General features: G+C 41.2%; 1 protein-coding gene across 2 annotated transcripts in view; it reads right to left on the reverse strand.

The window, feature by feature from the left end:
* The window catches only part of DPP6 (dipeptidyl-peptidase 6), a 1,346,563-nt gene that overhangs the window by 951,637 nt on the left and 374,681 nt on the right, over nt 1–20,245 (reverse strand). The window contains exon 1 of one of the 2 annotated variants that reach the window (XM_006871298.1): nt 9,353–9,432. The exons of the other annotated variant lie outside the window; for it this stretch is intronic. Within the exon in view, the coding sequence (XP_006871360.1) occupies nt 9,353–9,409 (57 nt within the window). The 5' untranslated portion in view covers nt 9,410–9,432. Of the gene's footprint in view, nt 1–9,352; nt 9,433–20,245 lie in introns of those variants that run through there. 2 annotated transcript variants of the gene reach the window in all.

Consider the following 20,245-nt stretch of genomic DNA (forward strand, 5'->3'; position numbering starts at 1 on the left):
AGGACTAAGGTACACCTGAACCAAGCCATGGTATTTTCAGTAACCTCATGTGCATGTGGAACCTGGACAGTGAATATGGAAGACTGTAGAAGAATTGATGCTTCTGAGTTATGGTGTTGGAGGAGAATATTGAAAGTGCCATGGACTGCCAAAAGAACCAATAGATCCATTTTGGAAGAAGTGCAGCCAGAGTGTTCCTTGGAGGCCAAGATGGCCAAACTTCATCTCTCATACTTCAAACATATTGTCAAGAGGGACCAGTCACTGGAGAAGGACATCATGTGTGGTAAGGTGAAATGGTCAGAGAAAAAGAGGAAGACTCCCAAAGATATGGATTGGCCAAGTGGCAGCATTGATGGACTCAAGCATGGCAACAATAGTGAAGTTGGTCCAGAATCAGGCAGTGTTTTGTTCTGCTGTGCATAAGATCACTATAAGTTGGTACCGACTCAATAGCACCTAACAATAACAAACAGTATTTCTATTTCTAACATTTTGGGTAAGCACATACCGTTTTCCACAGTGACTGCACCATTTTGCAGGCCCACCAGATGTGTAGAAGGATTCTAGTCTCTCCACATTCCTGCTAGCATTTTTTTTTTTTTAATTATGCTATTGATGCTGGGGTGAGATGGCATCTCATTTGATTTGCATTTCTCTATTGGCTAATGATCATGAGCTTTTCTTCATATGTTTGTTGGCTACCTGGATGTCTTCTTTGGTGAATCCTCTGCTTATTTTTAATTATATTGTCTTTTTCTTGTTGAGTTGAAGTTTTCTATAAATTTTAGAGATTAGTTCCTCGTCAGAGAAGTCATTGCCAAATTTTTCACCTGTCTGTGGGTTTTCTTGTTACACTTTGGTAAAAACATTTGATGTATACAAGTGTATATTTTTCTTTTTTTAGTAAGTGAAAGTCTTCTAGTTTTTCTTCCATTGTTTGTGTGTTTTCAATTATGTTTGATAGTGTATTTTTGCCATGTACCAGAGTCCCTTAGTCTCTATTTTTTCATTGATAATATTGCTAGTTCTAGGTTTTACATTGAGATCTTTTCATCCATCTTGAGTTCATTTTTCCATAAGGTGTTTTATTCTGCTGCAAACAGATATCCAGTTTTGCCAGCATCTTTTCCCCGTTTAATGAATTTTGGCTCTTTATCAAAGATCAGCTGACCATAATGTATGAATTTACTATTCCATTGATCTGTGTGTCTTTCACTCTACCAGGCTACTCTGACTGTACAGTAGGTTTTGAGATTGGGAAGTGATAAGCCTCCTACTTTGTTCTTCATCTTTAGTAGTGCTTTGGTTATCCAGGGTCTCTTTCCTTTCTATATAAAGCTGGTGATGAGATTCCCCATCTCTTTAAAAAAAAAGTTTTAGAATCTAGATTGGGATTGCATTATACCTACAGATTGCTTTAGGTAGCATTAGCATTTTTACAAAGTTAAGACTTCATTTACATGAGCATGGTCTAGTCTTTCACTTCTGTAAGTCTCTGGTTTCTTTTAGTAGAATTTTGTAGTTTACTTTGTATAGTTTTTGATGTTGTTGTTGTTGTTTCTCAGGCTAGATTTTTTCTAAGTATTTAATTTTTGGATGGCTATAGCAAATGGTATTGTTTTTCTGATTTCCTTATCAGAGCTCTCTTTATTAGTGTAAAGGAATTCAACTGCTTTTTGTATGCTGGTCATGTACCCTGCCACTTGTTGAATATTTCAATGAATTCCAATAATTTTCTTGTCATGTCTTTGGGATTTTTTATGTATAAGGTCATATCATTTGCAAATAGAGTTTTACTTGTTCATTGCCAATCTGGATGCCTTTGATACCCCTTTCTTGCCTTAGAGATCTAATTAAGTTTCCAACACAATATTGAATACTGTCTGGTTCCCATTTACAAGGGAAATGCTTTCAGTTTCTTTCCATTGAGAGTAATGTTGGCTATTTGTTCTGAATGTTGCTATTGTTAGTGTGCTATCAAGTCAGTGCCCACTCATAGTGACCCTGTACAGGGTGTCTGAGGAGCAGCTGGTGGGTTCAAACCAATGATCTTGAAGTTAGCAGTCCAGTGTTTATCCTATAGCGTTAGTCATGTTGAAGAATTTCCCTTCTATTCCCATTTTGTTGAGTGTTTTTATCAGGAACGACTGTTAATTTTGTCAAATTCCTCTTCTGCTCAATCAATATGACCACGTGGTTCCTTTCCTTGTTTTCTCTATGTTGATTCTCTTATGTTGATTATTTTGCTAATACTGAACTATCCTTGCATACCTGATATGAAACCCATCTGATCATGAAGCATTATTTTTTTTTTTGTTATGTTGTTAGATTCTATTGGTTTTGATTTTGTTGAGATTTTTTGCAATATCCCCATGTTTATCAGGAATGTTGGTCTACAGTTTTCTATTTTAGCAATAGCGCTGTTTGGTTTTGTTATCAGGGTTATGCTTGCTTCATAAAATGAATTCAAGAGTTTTCCATTCTTTTTTATGTTCTGGAATATTCTGAACAGACTCAGTGTCAGCTCTTACCTGAATGTTTGGAGAGCTCACCAATAAAGCCATTTGGGCCTGGACTTTTTGTTGTTGTTGTTGGGAGTTTTACACGACCTGATCAATTTCTTCTTTGCTAGAGATCTGTTCAAGTTTTCTGCTTTAGTCTGTGTTAATTTGGGTAAGTAGTATGTTTCTAGAAATTTGTCCATTTCTTCTAGATTTTCAGATTTGTTGTAGTAGAATTCTTCATAGTATTCCTTTCTTTTTTTATTATTATGATTATGTCTATTGATTCTGTTGTGATGTCACTCATTTAACTTTAATTTGTGTTATTTGTATCTTCCCCTTCTTTCTCTTGTTAGGTTTGGCAGTGGTTTGCCGATTTTATTAATCCTCTCAAAGAACCAACTTCGTGTCTTGTTGATTCTTTTTATTGTTTTCTTACAAGACTATGAAAACACAGTCTTTTTTAGCTTTTTGAAAACTGAAAGCTTCCCTTTCTTCATCTGTCAAGCTATGCCTAGATTAGGTAATTCACCACCAAAATGAAAATGTACCTTCATGTCCTGCTTCCTGTTGCCTATATTTCTGAAATTCCTGGTTTTTCCAGCAGCAATCTATTATGTTTGGTTCAAAATTCTCCCCTCACTACTAGAATATGCCTAACCCTTTGCAGCTGATACATTCTTTTTATGCTACCCAGGTTATGAAGCACTTTCATGTACTCGTTTCCTTTTTCAATGTTCCAAAATCATATCCATGTGCTCCATACATATAGTATGCATTTCCAAAGCAGGCCACTTGGCTGCCCCACTTCAGTTCATACAATACAATGAGGAATCTTCCATTTCTCCTACCCTTGACTTGCTCCCAGTCTGTTCTCTTTCCCTATCAGCTACTATGTTAACTCTCTTCTTGTTCTGTCATCTATTTTACAAAAAACAATCTTCCTCTGATTTGACTTCTGTCTAATAAGTCGATGGGGTATTAGACTGACTATGTAAATTAAAAATATATTTACTTCCTTCTTCCATTCAGGAGATGCATAGTTAGCATCATAAGTTTAGAATTCCCCAAGTGAGTGCTATAACAAACCTTAAGTATCCTAATGAGGAGAAAAATCACCTCTTAAAAATAGAGAATAAACAGTCTTTTGTTAATTTTTAAATAAACATTACCATTGCCATAAGGTTATCTCTGTTGTAGCCTAATTTATATAGGAGAAATAATCAGAAGCTATTTAGAATATTCTGATTCTGAGTTGATACATTCTGTGAGTAACCTATGTGAAGTGTTGAATCTACCCTTTAAAGAGTATGAATTCCCCTCACCTTCAACTACATTACAGGAGCCTGGCAGACGACACACTTTGACCCTTGAAGATGTTTTGAAAGAGCATCCTCAACCGCCAGCATGGTTTCCCCCATTTATTCAGATTTGTGATGGTATCTTTCAATCAGGTGCTCACCTGCTCACAGCTACACAAACACACACACAGACTTTTTAGAAGCCTGAGTTCCACATTAACAACCTAGCATCCTGAGACGAAAGGAGCTCTGGTAGCATAGTGGTTACGAATCGGCCGTTCGAAACTACCAGCGGTTCCGTGGGAGAAAGATGAGGCGTTCTGTTCCTGTAAAGATTTACAGCCTTGGAAACCCTGTGCAGGGTCACTATGAGTCGGAACCGACTCCACGGTACTTAACAACAATAATCCTGAGATGATATTCTGAGTCTCATGGTGTTTCAGAATGGGGAAAATGTTTTCTCTTGGTTTCTAGCAAGGAAAGTTAAATCTCTAAAAATTGACCAGATAAGGGAATTATATATAAATTGTCACTGAAACTTCTATTATCAAGACTTTGTTATATTGCTCATGTGTTTTTGTAAGGCAGCTGGTGGAGGATCACATTCAGGATTCTCTGGTATCCTGGACACTACTTCCAAAAATAGATGCCAACACTCTCTGAGTGGGCCCAAGACACTGACTCAAAGTCTGTGCTTATGGGAATTTTTCTTTAGAGGGAAATGCTGCAAATTTCAACTCCATGATCATAAAATCCTTCCGAGTTTGGAAACAGAAAGCAGCCACAGGATTTGTTATTTGGTACATGCCTGATATAAGACCAACTCTAATATAAAGTCAGACTCCTGATGTGGCCCTGTAAGATCAGCACCGGACTGCAAACCACAAGGTCGGCAGTTCAAACCCACCAGTTGCTCCTTGGAACCCTATACAGGGTTGCTATGAGTCAGAACTGACTCAATGACACTTAAAAACAACAACAAAATAAACTCAGAGTCCTGATGTGGCACAGAAGATAAGCACTGGACCACAAGGTCAGTTTGAATCACAAGGTCAGCAGTTCAAACTCACCAACTGCTCCTTGGAAACCCTATTCAGGGTCATTATGAGTCAGAACCAACTAGATGGCTTTTAGCTACAACAATATAAAGTCAGCCTATACTGGTACTTACAGAATGCATACACCCAGGATAGCAGTGCATGAAGAACCTTGGTTTTTTGTTTTTTGTTTTTTTTTTTCATTTTAATTCCATTTTGTTATTGTTGTTAACACACACTTACCTTACCAATGGATGCCTACCTTACACTTCAGTTTTCTTAACATGGTTACATACGAAAATCAAATCACATGATGAGACAGATCCTCTTTTTCATACCTAATTTCAACACTGACAGAAGAAACAAGGTCTAAAGCAAAAGGCACTGGACAGGGTACGTCAGATACTCAGCTCCAGAGCCAAAAGCTATTCATTGTTTGTTAACCCTAAGGAGCACAGTTCTACTCTGACATACACAGTTCTCTCTCATATATATATATAAGAGAGAGAGCCCTGGTATAGTGCTGCAGGTAATGCACAAGGTCAGCAGTTCAAGCTCACCAGCTGGTCCTTGGAAACCCTATACAGGGTCACTATAGGTTGGAACCCACTCAATGACAGTTAACAACAACAATATAAATATATATATATACACACATAGACACACACATACAGAATATACCATTAAAAATTTATTCCTACCCAGTATTTCCCTTCTCATCCAGTAAAATAAGAAGTAAAAATGTGTCATGGTACATTGGAGCATGGAAAAATCATCTTTCTTCTCTTAGCCTAGTTAGCAATACTTATCACTGCTTTTCAGTCATAAATTATTGAAATGAGAACTTCATTTAAAAAATAAATTTGTATTTCTATTTTAGGGGATAAAAGCTTTTAATTTGGTTCTCTGCTACATGCAGTCTACTGTGAGAATAGAGCACATATGACCCCAGTCAGTGTTTCGATAACTTCTCCATGTGGTCACAGAGCTGATGGTCCAAGCTTCTCATGGTCCAAACTGCTCCAGTCCTTACAGATAAATCTCTGCATTCTCTTATCAGCTCTTGAGCCAAAGGAGAATTCAGTCCAATGACCTGAAAAGAAGCACTTCTAAACATTTCTAGGTTATGGACACTTCATTTAAAAATAAGGTTTAGCATCTCAAAAGAGAAAGAGAAAGGATTTTCTAGAAGTCTGTTGTTCCTTTTATTCTGATAATGTTCATAAATTATCTTTAGGAGAAAAAATAACACACGCTTCCACATGTTTGTCTACTTTTTAGTACTTATTTTAGAAAAAAAAAAATTGAAAAAAAAAATAGCAATCTCAATGGGTAAACTCATTAGGTTTCTTAATCTTCTCCTAAATTTTTTCATTAACTTGCATACAACAGTCATTTCCACTGCAACCCACATGCCTCTGTCTCAACTACCAAGGTAAGAAACTGTAACATTTCTCTACCTGCTTGTTAAGACATCTGTGGTCCTCTGGTATGGCATTGTGGGTTAATGCACTGGACTGCAAAGTCGGTGGTTCAAGCTCACAGCCACTCCTCAGAAACCCTATATAGGGTTGCTATGGGTTGGAATCAACTTGATGGCATTTAACAACAACAACATTGCAGAAACCAAACAGAAGGAGTCTGTTGGAAATCATTATCATGCTTCCTTTAATCCCAATGTTTAAAGTACCGAGTCAAAATGTAAAGGTGGGGAAGGTACCACTGCACTGAGCTTCTCCTAAGAAGTAAGGCAGAGTGATTTGAGGAAAGTCAGTAAGGTGGCTAGAGTCCCAGAGTGATGCAAATGGTTAATACACTCAACGGCTAACCGAAGGGTTCAATTGTGAATCTATCTAGAGGTGCCTCTGAAGAAAGTCCTGGCAATCTACTTCCAAAAAACCAGCCATTGAAAACCCTATAGAGTACAGTTCTACTGTGACACACATCTGAGTGCCAAGAGTTGGAGTCAACTCAGTCAACTCCATAGCAACTCTCTTGTTATTATTCATTTATTTCATACAATCTAGTGCTTCCCATTTAGAAAATCAAACCAAGCCCCACACCAGCAATCCACTTCCATCAAGATACTAAAGCACTCAGTCTCCAAAGCTTCATTAGTAAAAGGGGGGAAACAAAATAAAGAATCAGAGAACACATTAAGAGTTCCGCAGTTTAAGCACACAGAATAGTCTAAATGCTTTTTAAGAACTAATAAATAATTGAGGGAGAAGAAGCAGCCTTTATGAGTTAAGTGCTTTATTCACCTTTTTGTATTTTGCACAGTTTAAAATTTTAGCCAACGTCCCCTAAAGGTGTATGTACTTGAAGTGTGCAATCTTTGTCCTCCATCATTTTTTGCTTCTCATGTCTTATCCTTGCTGCTGACCCCCTCGTCACTGGGTTTCATAATTGAAGCTTCGTGAATTCCCCAGTCAAGAAGATGCCACTATGAGAGTGCAAGGAAAGGACCTTTCCAACTGCAAGTGACAAGGACAGCTGCTTCTTTATTCCACACCTGCCCTCCATGTCACATGCTGCCTCATGTCCTCAGGTTCCCACCAGCTGAAGTCCTCTACAACATAACCGGGTCTAAGTAGGAAGCTCTTCACTTTAAAAAAAAGTGGAAAATCAAACCAAGAGATCTATGTCCTCCAGAAACCCAGCCCCAATGAGTCATTTCTACTTTCCTGGCATCCTGAAGCAAAATAATAGCAAAACTGCCCAGGAGTCAGGGAACTTCTTTTACATAATACAGATCAGGCTTTGCCATCCAATGGCCCAGTTTAGACTTACACATGGCAAGGAAAGGAATGTTAAGACCTTGCTCAAGTTCAAAAACCCATCTCATCGTTATTGTCTACCTAATGATAGAGGAGAACTGTAATGAAAGGAAACCCAGTTAGTTAAAGAATGTCAATTTAGGGTTGAAATACCCTTTACTGAATAAATACTCTGCAAAATTACAGAAAGGGAGAGGTCCTGATTGGGATTTGCTTATTTAAACCTATCACGCTCTACTAAGCATTTACCTATTCAGCATAAACACACCGAATACAAGGATTTTTAGATTTCCAAATCTTCTTCACAGTAAAATAAAATTACATTTAAGGTCTGCTGATGATGATGATGGTGATACTACCATTTATAAGATGGTCTAATTCTTTTGTTTCATAGAAAAATGGGATTTCAAGAAATAATAAAAAATATGTAGCTCCCACTAAAGATATAAACCCAAAGTTGTCTCCATATAGGTCTGAATGGCCAATACCAGCATTCTTTCACACTAGGTCTCCCATGAAGCTCTTTGCTTTCCTAAATTCTGGAGAGATCCCTTTCATTGCCTCAATTTTGGGAAATGGGAGCAAACAACAACCATCAAATAAATAGGGTGAACCAGCTTTTGCTGTTGATTTACCAAGCTTGAGCAAACTGCTTTGCAAATCTATTGGTGTCTCCCAGGATATATTTTAATGATCTGCCTGAGGTGAACTAAGCAGTGATTAAAAGATAAGAACCCTCAAGACCTTCTAAGAAGGGAATTATAATATCAACATGAGTAAGAAAACCACAGCCTGCTGATTCACCTTTATTCTCCCAAAGATCCAGAGCTCTGCAGATGGGGGGTCTCTTCAGGGCAGGGTGACAGCTGCCCTCTGCCAGATGGGCCCCAATGCCCTCCATGGCCATCCTCTGCTATGCCTTTAAAGGCTCTGACTTTCCTATGCTGTAGAGCATCCTTAATTAGCCATCCTCTGGCTCCACTATCAGGGAGTGTAGTATGCACGCTCTGTGTGCCCAGGATGAGCAGGATTCACCTGTTAGTACCTTCCAAGTGGAGATTTTGAACACAGTGGTCACACAACGCTATGAATGCAATTCATAGCAATGAACTACACACTTAAAAATGTCTAAAATGGCAAATCTTATGTTCCATGTATTTTACTGCAATAACCATTTTTAAGTGAAAAAACAAACAGCTGGGGGGAAAGGAGGGAAAGGAACAAGAGGAAGAAAATGAAAAGTCCTTCGAACATAGTTCACACATGCGCTTTTGACCTGTCTTAAAACATCAAAGCAAACTCTTGTTGGAGGGTCAGATGAAGCTGCAATACTTGTGATGATCCAACCACCCATCCCCTCAAAATTACAAAGTAGTTGAAAACCTTTGCAACTGTCATATCTTAAATTAGGCAGTTCCAAAGAGAGAGGCCTTTGTCCAAAGACACCTCCGCATCAAGTCTACCCCGCCAGATGCTGTGCCCATATATTATTGATAAAGCCAGGGGATCTTTAAAAATAGAAGCGGGAGAGCAGAGACAGACCCCAGCTGCACTCACAGCACTTTATTTCGTCTCCCAGCTTTGAGACTCAGGTGGTGCCAGTCACACATAGGCACAGAACCATCCAAGAGATGTCTTTTTCTTCTTGCTCAGTCTCTCTCTCTCTCTCTCTCTCTCACACACACACACACACACACAACACACACTGACACCCCGAAAAGCAGCATTACCTGTTCCTGCTGCTGCACGGATTTCCCTGAAGCATTTTGCTCCTTGGCTGTAGTCATGATCTATCCAGTGCGCCCACCACGTCAGTGGCAGACAATTTCACGGTGAGTTTGGGGCCACCAGAGTCCAAAAGATATGCAAGGTGTGGTTTAGTCCATACTTGAGAAATCGCAAGGCTATTTGGAGGAGGAGGAGGAAGATTGGGCAGTCAAACCTAGTTTCCTCTTTAAATGCACAGAACAGAGAATGGATAGGCAAAGGGAAGATGCTGCTGCTTAGTGGGGCTTCTCCAATTAGCAACAGCCTCTGCAATCGCCACAGAAACAATGATAACTGCTTAGCAACCGGCAACTGGCAGCTCGGTGAAGGAAAGGGAGCCCGAGTGATGGGCTCCTACCTCCTTCCTGCCCGCCGGCAGCGCACGGCGCATGCTCCTGCCGACCTCAGATCGGGTGCCTAGTTGCTGCGGAGTGGGGGCGCGCGGGGGGCGGGGAGGCTAGGCTGCGGGGCGAGGGCGGGCGCCTGGCACCTGCGCGCGCCGCCGAGGGTTGAGCAGCCCCGTGGACGCTCCGGGCAACTAAGACCCCTCCGCACCCTTCCAGCCCCAGACCTATCCGGACCACCGGGACCCCCTCCCCCGCCCCGGGCCGCCTGCAGCGTCCAGGAGGGAGCTCAGGCGATTGGAGCCCTCTCTGGGCAGACCACGGGGACTCTCGGGGTCTGAGACCCCGGAAAGTTGTCCCCATTATCCTTCACCTCTGCCTCACTCAGCGGGCAGGGACGGGCGAGTTTTTCCTGGACAGGCGAGTAAGGGAAACAAAGTGGCCACGCAGGGACTGTTTCTGGGTTTCTTTCCTCTGGAAAGTGGCTGTTGTGTATGGGAAGGGAGGGCTCTGAGATAGCCGAAGACTAGCATCTTCTGTTTGCCTACTGGGTTTTTGCAAGGGCAGTAGTTATTCGACTCTTTGCTTTATTTCTATAAAATTTGGAAAAGTTATTATGTGCCTTTTTGTTTTTGTGTGTTTTGTTTTTTGTTTTCATTCAAAGAACCTCATGTTTCTCTGTGAGAATCAAACAGGAACGCAAGGGTGTCTGTCTGTGGGTTAATTTTTTTTTAAAGCTGTGTTCCTTGTTGTGTCCTGAGCTCAAGGAGAAAGAACACTGAGGACAAGAGATGGCCTGTCCTACCATTCCTTACCTGATACCAGAACGCTTTCTGCCTGGGACTGGCCAGGGCTGAACATGCGCTACTGTACCTAGCCCTGCCCTCCCCAAGCCTCCCTCCAGTCTTGCTTTAAGGGAAGCCAACAAGTTTGCTGGTAGAGGAGAAACACAGTGTGATGAACTCTCAGTAAACAGAATTAGCCCAAAGTGGATGCCTGGAGGTCTTCTGCCCTGTTTTCTCTGTTTGGTCTGACAGTGTCAAAGGAAGGCTACCGGCGGCTTCAGAAAGTTCTTGGGAATATTCCATTATCTTTTCATTCCATTTTTCTACAAACTTTTTAAAGCCTTGTTGTAAGCTTCTATGACTCCTCTAAGTCAATCCAAGTGTTTTCCAGGCTGCAGGCATTCACTGACCTTGGAGAGTTTAGCCATCATCATACACAGTACTAATAAATCAGTTGCTATGGAGTCAGCCCATGGCAATCTCATGTCTGTCAGAGTAAAACTGCTTTATAGGATTTACAATGACGGATATTTTGAAAGTAGATGGACAAGACTTTCTTCAAGGCACTTTGAGTGGATTCCAACCTCCAAGCTTTTGGTTAGCAGATGAATACACTAACCCCTTGCACCACAAAAGGCCTTAATGGTCCCAGTCTTTGCACCTTAAACATGTACATACACATACAAGTTTATTCCAAACAAAACATGGCTGAACATGTCCATGCTGTCAGTGGATGACTGCAGACAAGTTCTCTCAGTAATATACTTGTCTTTGTCTCATTAAGGAGCCTTTAAATAAAAAAAGGCCCTGTTAATTCAGTGGCCTTTAAGAGGATCTGCTCGGAAACCCTGTACAGGGTCGCTATGTGTCGGAACCGACTCTACGGCACTTAACAACAACAAACTGGGCAGAGCAATTGAAAGAAGAGAGCTCAACTCAGCAGGTTAAGGCAACTGTTTGGGAGAACTTCAGAAGGGTAATCTTGATAGATTTTCTTAAAGAATACACCATGATCATGGGGCTTATTAGGAAGAACTTTTAAGAACCCTGAAAACTGCATTGGTGAGAAAAAGGTCAACAAAGTTTATGCCAAGAAACTGTTTTTTACCACAATAATGCACCTGCTTGCTCTTGGAGCGTAGCAAGGGCTCTCCTTTGAGAATTCCATTGGGAAACTTTACCATAAACAACCTACAGCCTTGATCTTGCCTCTTTAGACTTCTTTTTCTTCCCAAATTAAACAACAACAAAAAAATTTAAAAATAATTTGTGTCCCTCAAGGACGCCCAAACTGCTATTTTGACAAAGTGTAAATCGAAGAGTATAGAATTCTTTGGGAAAGGGTTTATTGTTGTGGTTATTAGGTATCATCAAGTCAGTTTCAACTTGTACTGACCCTGTATAGGGTTTACAATAAGCAGCAGGTAGGTTTGAACCTTCAACCTTGAGGTTAGCAATCCAGTGCTTACCCAGTGCTTATACCAGGAATGGCTAGAGAGATGAAAATAGTGCCTTCAGAAGTGTATAGACCTAGATGGAGGATGTGTAGAGAATACCTTCACAATTTGATATTGTTATTTAAGGAAGGTTTCTATGATTTTATAGCAATACTTTTTGATTTACCTTTATATAATGCAGTATTTGCATACATTGATAAGATTATACTTGATACTTCAAAGGAATGTCCTGCTGGGATCAGGTCACTTGTTGTTTGTTTGGCCATGCCCCACCCCGAGGCTCTCCATGGCCTCATTCATCTCCTCTGCCAGCAAGAGCAATTAGGTAGGGAAGTCTGAGCGCTGCTGGTCCAAGGCCAACCCAGGTTGTGCCTCTCAAAACCTTTCTGTGGGGTTTTCTGGCATTGGGTTCCAGGCTGCCAACTTTTATGTACACTTAACTTTGACAGCTCTCAAAAGCAAAGGGCCAGCTTTTATCCATATTTTAAAATTAATGAGTAGCCTTCTAGAGGACAGATATCATATTTAAGATTAGGGTCTCAAGCTGAACATGTTTGTTTATTACTATAAATACAGAGAAACCTACCTCTAGTTAGAGTTTAGGACTAAATTGCTCCTCTGCTTTATCAGCATGTTTTGTTGTTAACTATTGTGGAATGTGCCCCAACTCATCATGACCCCAACTACAGCAGAACAAAACGTTGTCCAGTCCTGTGCCACCCCCATGATGGGTTGCAGAGTAGATAGACCCTTGTGATCATAGGGTTTTCATTGTCTGGTTGGGAAATACATACCCAGGCATTTCTTCTTACTCTATTTTTAATGTGGAAGCTCTGATAAACCCTGTTCAACAGTCATAGCAAAGCCCATGCCCCACTGACAGATAGGTCTCTTGTATGTTGTTGTTGTTGTTGAGTGCCGTCGAGTCGGTTCCGACCCATAGCGACCCTGCACAGGGTTTCCGAGGGTGTAAATCCTTACGGGAGTAGAAAGCCTCATCTTTCTCCCACGGAGCAGCTGGTAGTTTCGAACCGCTGACCTTAAGGTTCGCAGCCTGATTCATAACCACTACACTACCAGAGCTCCTCTTGTATGGAAGGTGAAAATTCTATCACTGGCCCACCATTGCCTCATCTGATATTGTTGTTTAAGGAAGGTTTCTATGATTTTATAGCAATACTTTTAGATTTATTTTCATATAATGCAATATTTGCATATATTAATAAGTTATACTTGATACCTCAAAGTGATCACTGTGATTGTCTAAAAAGCATCAGTCAGAAAAAAAGGTTAACAACTGGTAAACATAGGGCTTGTTACCTCTCACCCCCCAGCTGGTACAGACTAAAAGAAAAGAAAAGAGTTCATATATACATTTTTGGAAATCAGCATATGTTAATAGTCTGGCTGTCAGTACCTACAGACTATAACTGTAGGGACAGGAGTAGAGCAAACAGGAATATTGTCTGTGCCCCAGCTCTTTATCTAATGCCCTGCACAGAGCTGGGGCTCAGTGACTATTTAATTGATAGCATACATACTTAGCAGAGAGACACAGTAGATGCCTATCTGCCCTCAATAAGAATGATAATGACAATAAACAATGACCACCATTTACAGAACTCCCATTCAGTACCTGGTATTGTGCTAAATGATCTGTTTGGTATTTGATTTCCCACTCCCAGCAGTTCTGTGAGGAAGGCGCTGTTAGTTCCCCCATTTTACAAATGGTGATGCTGACACTTAGAGAAAGTACTTATGAAGCCCAAAGACACTCAGATAATGAGTAGCTAAACTAGAACTTGAACCCGTACTCTGAACCATGGACTACCCGATTAAAGAAATATTGAAAATGCTTGACTAGTATATTTGCTAAGAGTGGTACCAAGCATTTCATGTACATTATCTCAGTTAATCCTTAAGAAACATCTAGATGCATAGTAATGTTTCCATTTTACTCTAGAGGAAATAGAGACTTGAAATGATTTAGTAACTCTTGCAAAGTCAAATACCAGTACCCCTTGCTATAAGTCAACTCCACCTCCTGGTAACCCCATGTGTGTCAGAATAAAACTTAGCTCCATAGGGTTTTCAGTAGTTGGTTTTGGGGAAGCAGATTGTCAGCCTTCCTTCCAAGGAGCTTCCTGGTGAACTTGAATTTCCAACCTTTCAGACAGCAGACAAGAGTATTAACAATTTGTGCCACTCAGAGACTCCCCAGTGTCATATAGTTAGGAGTGGATGGCAGAGTTGGCACACGGATCCAATTCCGTTTGAATCTAAAGCATTACTACACAAATACACTCCCATCCATCCTATGTATGTTCAAATAGACACACATACACATTCTTTTGTCTCTTCAAACACTTCCAAAGTACTTGGACACAAGATCCATCCCTAAATTCACCAAATAAGAGTAGGTCCCTGGAGTCTGACTAGTCTGCAACAGGTCTCACATAGACCTAGAATTTGGGCAAAGCTTCCCTTTTCTTTTGTTGAACTGAATCGCGCACCAGTGCCTTACAAGTAGCATCTAGGGAAAGTGCTCATCCCGCCTTTCCCAGGCGATCCAGCTCTCTCTGTGATACAGGGGCAGGGAGCGAGGCTGTCTGGGTGGAAGTGCTTTCACTCTGCAGCTAAGTACCTTCAGAGCAGTTCACAAGCACACTTAGCTACAATGCCAGAGCCACATCTTGGGCCAAGACTGCTCTTAACCGTGCCCGCTGGAGCTTAGGTAGCTGGGGCCTGGCAGAGAATGGGGACAGGTCCACCTGCCAACAAGATGATTTGATCAGTGGCAGGTCTTGAAGGTTATTCATTTTGCCTTCCCACCTGCATTTGCACCAGTGCTACTAGAAGTCTCCCCAACACCAGCAAATTCCCCTATTGCATGGCTTTGAGACCTCCACGTATGTGCACCAGATAGAGGCAAGCCAGTGTACCCTTTATCCCTTCTCTGTCCTCCAGATGTGTCTGATTCGTGTTGCTGGCACGGGCGCAGTTAATTAGGATTGTTTGTGGAAGCACAGGCTTGGATCCCTCTGCAGCTTGATGCAATTTCTCACGCCTCTGATTTTCATTCACCTAGTTCTGAGCAGCCAATTAGCTAAAACAGAGCGTGATTTCAAGTGTCCGTCAGCATATACGTATGGAACACCTACTATGTGCAAATTGAAAACACCTATATGAAGCAGGTGTTCTGGCGAACTTGCTCTAAGGTAGAGCTCAAAATGTCTATAGTAAATGGTCCTTTAAATTTTTTACCATTGCCATCTGGAGTCCTGGTGTGGCACCTTAGAGATAAGCACTCAACCTCAAGGTCACTTAGAACTGCAAGGCCGACAGTTCAAACTTACCAGCTGCTCCTCAGAAACTGTATACAAGGTCGCTAAGAGTCAGAACCGACTTGATGGCACTTAACAACAACAACAAAATAACATCTGTAAGAGAAGCTACTTCTAACTTAATACAACTCTCCTCCCACAAAAAAGAAAAAGAAAAGAAAGAAAGAAAGAAAGAAAGAAAGAAAGAAAGAAAGAAAGAAAGAAAGAAAAGAAAGAAAGAAAGAAAGAAAGAAAAAGACTATAGGACAGAAAGCTAACAACACTTTGGGAGTTACAATAGGATCTGAAGAAACAAGTTGGAAAATATTGAAAAAACAAAAAACAACAACAGTACAAAGTACCAAAGGAGAATGGTGGATACATTGTCCTGAGCTAAGGATCAGCTTCTGAATGGTTAGACCGCATGCCTATGATCACTGATAAGGTATCAAGAAGTCTTCATCTCCAATAGAGCTGCCGCTAGTAGTTAGCATTTGGAGATTTGTTTTTTGTTCTTTTTTACCTGACATCCATTGTAAGAGTGTGCATTCTAAATGCACACCAAGGTGAGGAGAAATGCTGTTGTTGTTATGTGCAATCAAGTTGGTTCTAACTCCTGGGGACCCTACATAGGGTTTTATAAGAGTGCTGGTGGATTTGAACTGCTGACCTTCTGCTTCCCAGTCCAGTGCTTATCCTGCGGCATCAGAGCTGGAGAGAAAACAAAAACAAAAACAAAGAAGAAGCTCCCTGAGGAAGCAGCTCTGGGAAAAGAACAGAAAAGAGTAATCGAAGAGGTATTTGTTGTTGTTGGTTGCCAGTAAACAAAGAAACAAAATGCCCTGCTAACTGCTCAGCAGAAACCTGTTCAGCATCATAAAACAAGCTACCACAGATAGGCAGGAGGTGGCTGTGCAGAGGTACACTGGCTAGGACTGAGCCCAGCTCTCCCACATGGAGCCAAGGATTCTATCACTGAAACATCACTGCCTCTCTTGGAGGAGGGACAAAAAAATAGGAAACAGCTGTCACCTTCCCATATTGCCTGTGAGGCCCATATTAACTATGGCATAGAAAAACCATGAGACCAAACTATTCTTTCCATGGCTAGTGGCACACACTTCTCTTTATGTGTTGTGAAGTGCCATGGTGTTGGTTCCGACTCATAGCGACCCTGTATAGGGTTTCTGAGGCACAGCCGTCGGTTTTGAACTGCCAACCTTGTGGTTCACAGTGCAGTGCTGATCCTCCAGTACCACACCAGGAGTCCATGTACACAATCCATAATTTGTTGAATTCCTCTTGTGAAGAGCATCATTGGCAAACCACCACTGTCTATCAGTTTGCTATACTTGGTGTGTTGGTTTGATGCTGGTGTATTGTTATGATGCCAGAAGCTATATCACCAATACTTCAAATACCAGCAGGCTCACTCAGGGTGGACAGGTTTGGGCAGAGATTGCAGACGAAGATGAATTAGGAAGACCTACTGGTCCACTTTTGAAAATCAGCCAATGATATCCCTATGGATCACAACAGAGCTAGAAGATGAACCCCTAGATTGGACACAGTAATGTACTCGAGCATACCAGCCACAACCTAGGACTGAGTGGGGCAGGATCAGACAATGCCATTCTGTTCTGTTGTACAAGAGTCAGATCCGACTTGGCTACAACTAACGACTTCAACTCATTGGCGAGCTCTTCAAATACAAAATAATGCCCAGTAGATGTGACTTTTCCTTCATTTCTACTCCTGAGGCTTTCTACTCCCGTAAAGATTTACACCCTCGGAAACCCTGTACAGGGTCGCTATGGGTCGGAACCGACTCGACGGCACTTAACAACAACAACAACAAATCCTTCATTTTCAAGGAGCTCTGGTAGCATAGTGGTTACAAATCAGGCTGCGAACCTCACGGTCAGCAGTTTGAAACTACCAGCTTTTCCGCGGGAGAACGATGAGGCTTTCTGCTCCCGTAAAGATTTACAGTCTCGGAAACCCTGTATAGGGTCACTATGAGTCAGAGCCAACTCCATGACACATAACAACAACAACAATCCTTCATTTTCAAACTGTTTCTTTTATTTATAAGAAAAATGAGAAAAGAGTATGAGATTATGTCACAGTATCCCAGTTCTGTGGAAGACACTTATAATCATCCCTCACATTATCCTTCCTTTTCTCCTTTTCTCCACAGCTAGGTGTGGCTCAGGTCTGGTAAGTGGTTGTTGTTGTTAAGTACCCTGGAGTCCATTCCGACTCATAGTGACCCTGCACAGGGTTTCCGAGGCTGTAAATCTTTACGGGAGCAGAACACCTCATCTTTCTCTGTGGAGCTGCTGGTAGTTTCGAACTGCTGACCTTGATAAGTGGTAGTGAGTGGTAATAACATTAGTCAGGGTGAATGTACCCAGTTGATTCTTGCCTTCGCCTCCCTTCTCCCATCTTGCTACCTGCAATGTCTGAATCAGGGAATGAAACCCATTCATGGAAGAACCCAAATTGAAGGAGGCTAGGTGGCGCCATGTACTAAGTACTGGACTGCAAACCACAAGGTCAGTGGTTCAAGCCCACCAGCTGCTCCACTAAGATTTAAAGCCTCGAAAACCCTAAACAGGGTGGTTATGGTCAGAAATGACACCATGGCCCTTAACAACAAGATCTCTAAGGATTTCATGAAAATTAGTTGCCATGGCATCACTGGACTACGTAACTTCCACCTTAACTTTATTTACAGAGAGAAAAACAAACTCCTCTCATATGTTTGTTGCTGTTGTTCTTAAGTGCCATCGAGTCCTTTCCAATTTATAGCAATCCTTTATAGGAAGTCACTGTAATTTTAGGTTTTCCAGTATGCATACGAAGCTTAACCTAAATTATTACAACTTAAACTCTTTTCTTACTATCCTTCATATTACTTCTACCAGTTGTGTTAAGAACATCCCTCCCAAAACGCCAGCAAATACTATTAAGAAAAAACAGTAGCTGATCTAGCTCTAAGTCGTTGTTGTTAGGTGTCATCCCATCAGTTCTGACTTATAGTGACCTTGTGTACCACAGAATGAAGCACTGCCTGATCCTGTGCCATTCTGATAATCAGTTATAGCCGATCCCATGGTTGCAGCCACTGTGCCAATCCATCTCACTGAGGGCCTGCTCATCCACTGAGCATCTCTACTTTACCAAGCATCATGTCTTTCTCCATGGACCATTCCCTGCTAGTAACATGATCAAAGTAGATGAAATAAAGTCTTGCTTGAAAAATGTGTCCTTTGGTTGTTTAAATGATTATATATTCCTGAGTGTTTTTGTGTATATCCTCCCCCCCATCAAAACAAACAACAACAACAAAAAAAAAAACAGATGGAATAGAAGCAAACACTGTTGAATGATGATGCACGGAAGGGATTAGAAACATTACAATGAAACAATGAGTATAAAACTGATATTCTCTCATCTAAACTATCACTCAATTCACAATAAAAACTTTTAAAAAATCAATGGTAGAAAAAAACAAACAAATGAAAAAACTTCTAGAATTAAAGCAGAAACATTGGTTCAAACAAAGAAGAAGAAGAAGAAGAAAATGAAGGGATGATATTTGAGGGGAAACCATATACATTTTGAAATCAGCTTAGCATATCTATACCTCTCAGGAATGAATGTATTTTTAGTCATTAAGAAATGACCAGCTCCCACAGTACTTGTCATTCCTTCTCTCATTCCTTGTTAATGAGACACAGACTCCTGGATGATAAACCTCTATCACATGCTGAAATGTGAAGAACCTCATGAGGTACTGTAAGATAAGCACTGGACTGCTAACCACAAGGTCAACAGTTCAAATCCACCAGTCGTTCCTTGGAAACCCTATGTTATTGATACGTTTCACTGAGTCAGTTCCAACTCATAGCAGCCTAATACAGGGGTTCCAAAAGCAGGTGGTGAATTTGAACCACCAACCTTTCAGTTCAAACAGATCCTGGGGTCCATTGCTTATCCTACAACACCACAACAGGACTTGTGGAAACCCTATATAGAGTCTCTATGAGTCAGAATCGACTTGATGGCACTAAACAACAACAATAACTAATTCTACAGTGGACTAGGGTTAAGTGCCCTAGAAGGAGATGGGAGCAGGATTCTCCTATACATTTGAAACATACTGGAAAATTCACACAGTTTTCCAAATCCATACCAATCCTCACATACAATCTGTTTGGATATATAAATGAATTATGTGGTGTTTTCAAATCTCAAAGAATTCTATTACAAGTCACATTGGAATGCTTTTCATTGTTTCCTAAATGACACTTCCCTTGCTAATCACAAATGTTTGCCAGATAAATTAATGCTAATCACCAGGCTGGTGTGGTGCTGTAGGATAAGCACTGGACCAAAAGGTTGGTTTGAATGGTAAGGTCAGTGGTTCAAACCCACCAGCCGCTCCTTGGAAACGCGATACAGGGTTACTTTGAATTGGAACCAACTTGATGGCACTTAACAACAACAATCACCAGGCTGCATCTAAAGGAGTCAGTCTGTGGGGACCAGTGTGTCCAGCTGCCTGGGAGTCAGATGGCTTGCATTTACTGTGAGAAGAGACTGATAAGTGCTTTGGACATATAAAGGACTCTACTCTCACAGTCTCCTATTAGAGGACAGGAACCAGCAACAAATAAATGCCTCCAAACCAAAACCACCCAGTCAAGTCTGACTCATAAAGACCCCTTAGGGTCAAAGAGAACCGCTCCATAGAGTTTCTGAGACTAAATCTTAACAGAAACAGACAGCCTCACCTTTGTCCTGTGGAGGGGCTGGTGGGTTTGAATCAATGATCTTGCAGTTTGCAGGCTAACAGTGAACACACTGAGGCACCAAAGCTCATTTAAAAACACCTTTTGCTATTTGTTCAGTGCTGTCGAGTTGGTTTCAACTCATAGT

The sequence above is a fragment of the Chrysochloris asiatica genome, unplaced genomic scaffold, assembly GCF_000296735.1.
Source record: "Chrysochloris asiatica unplaced genomic scaffold, ChrAsi1.0 scaffold00166, whole genome shotgun sequence".
Taxonomy (NCBI): Eukaryota; Metazoa; Chordata; class Mammalia; order Afrosoricida; family Chrysochloridae; genus Chrysochloris; species Chrysochloris asiatica.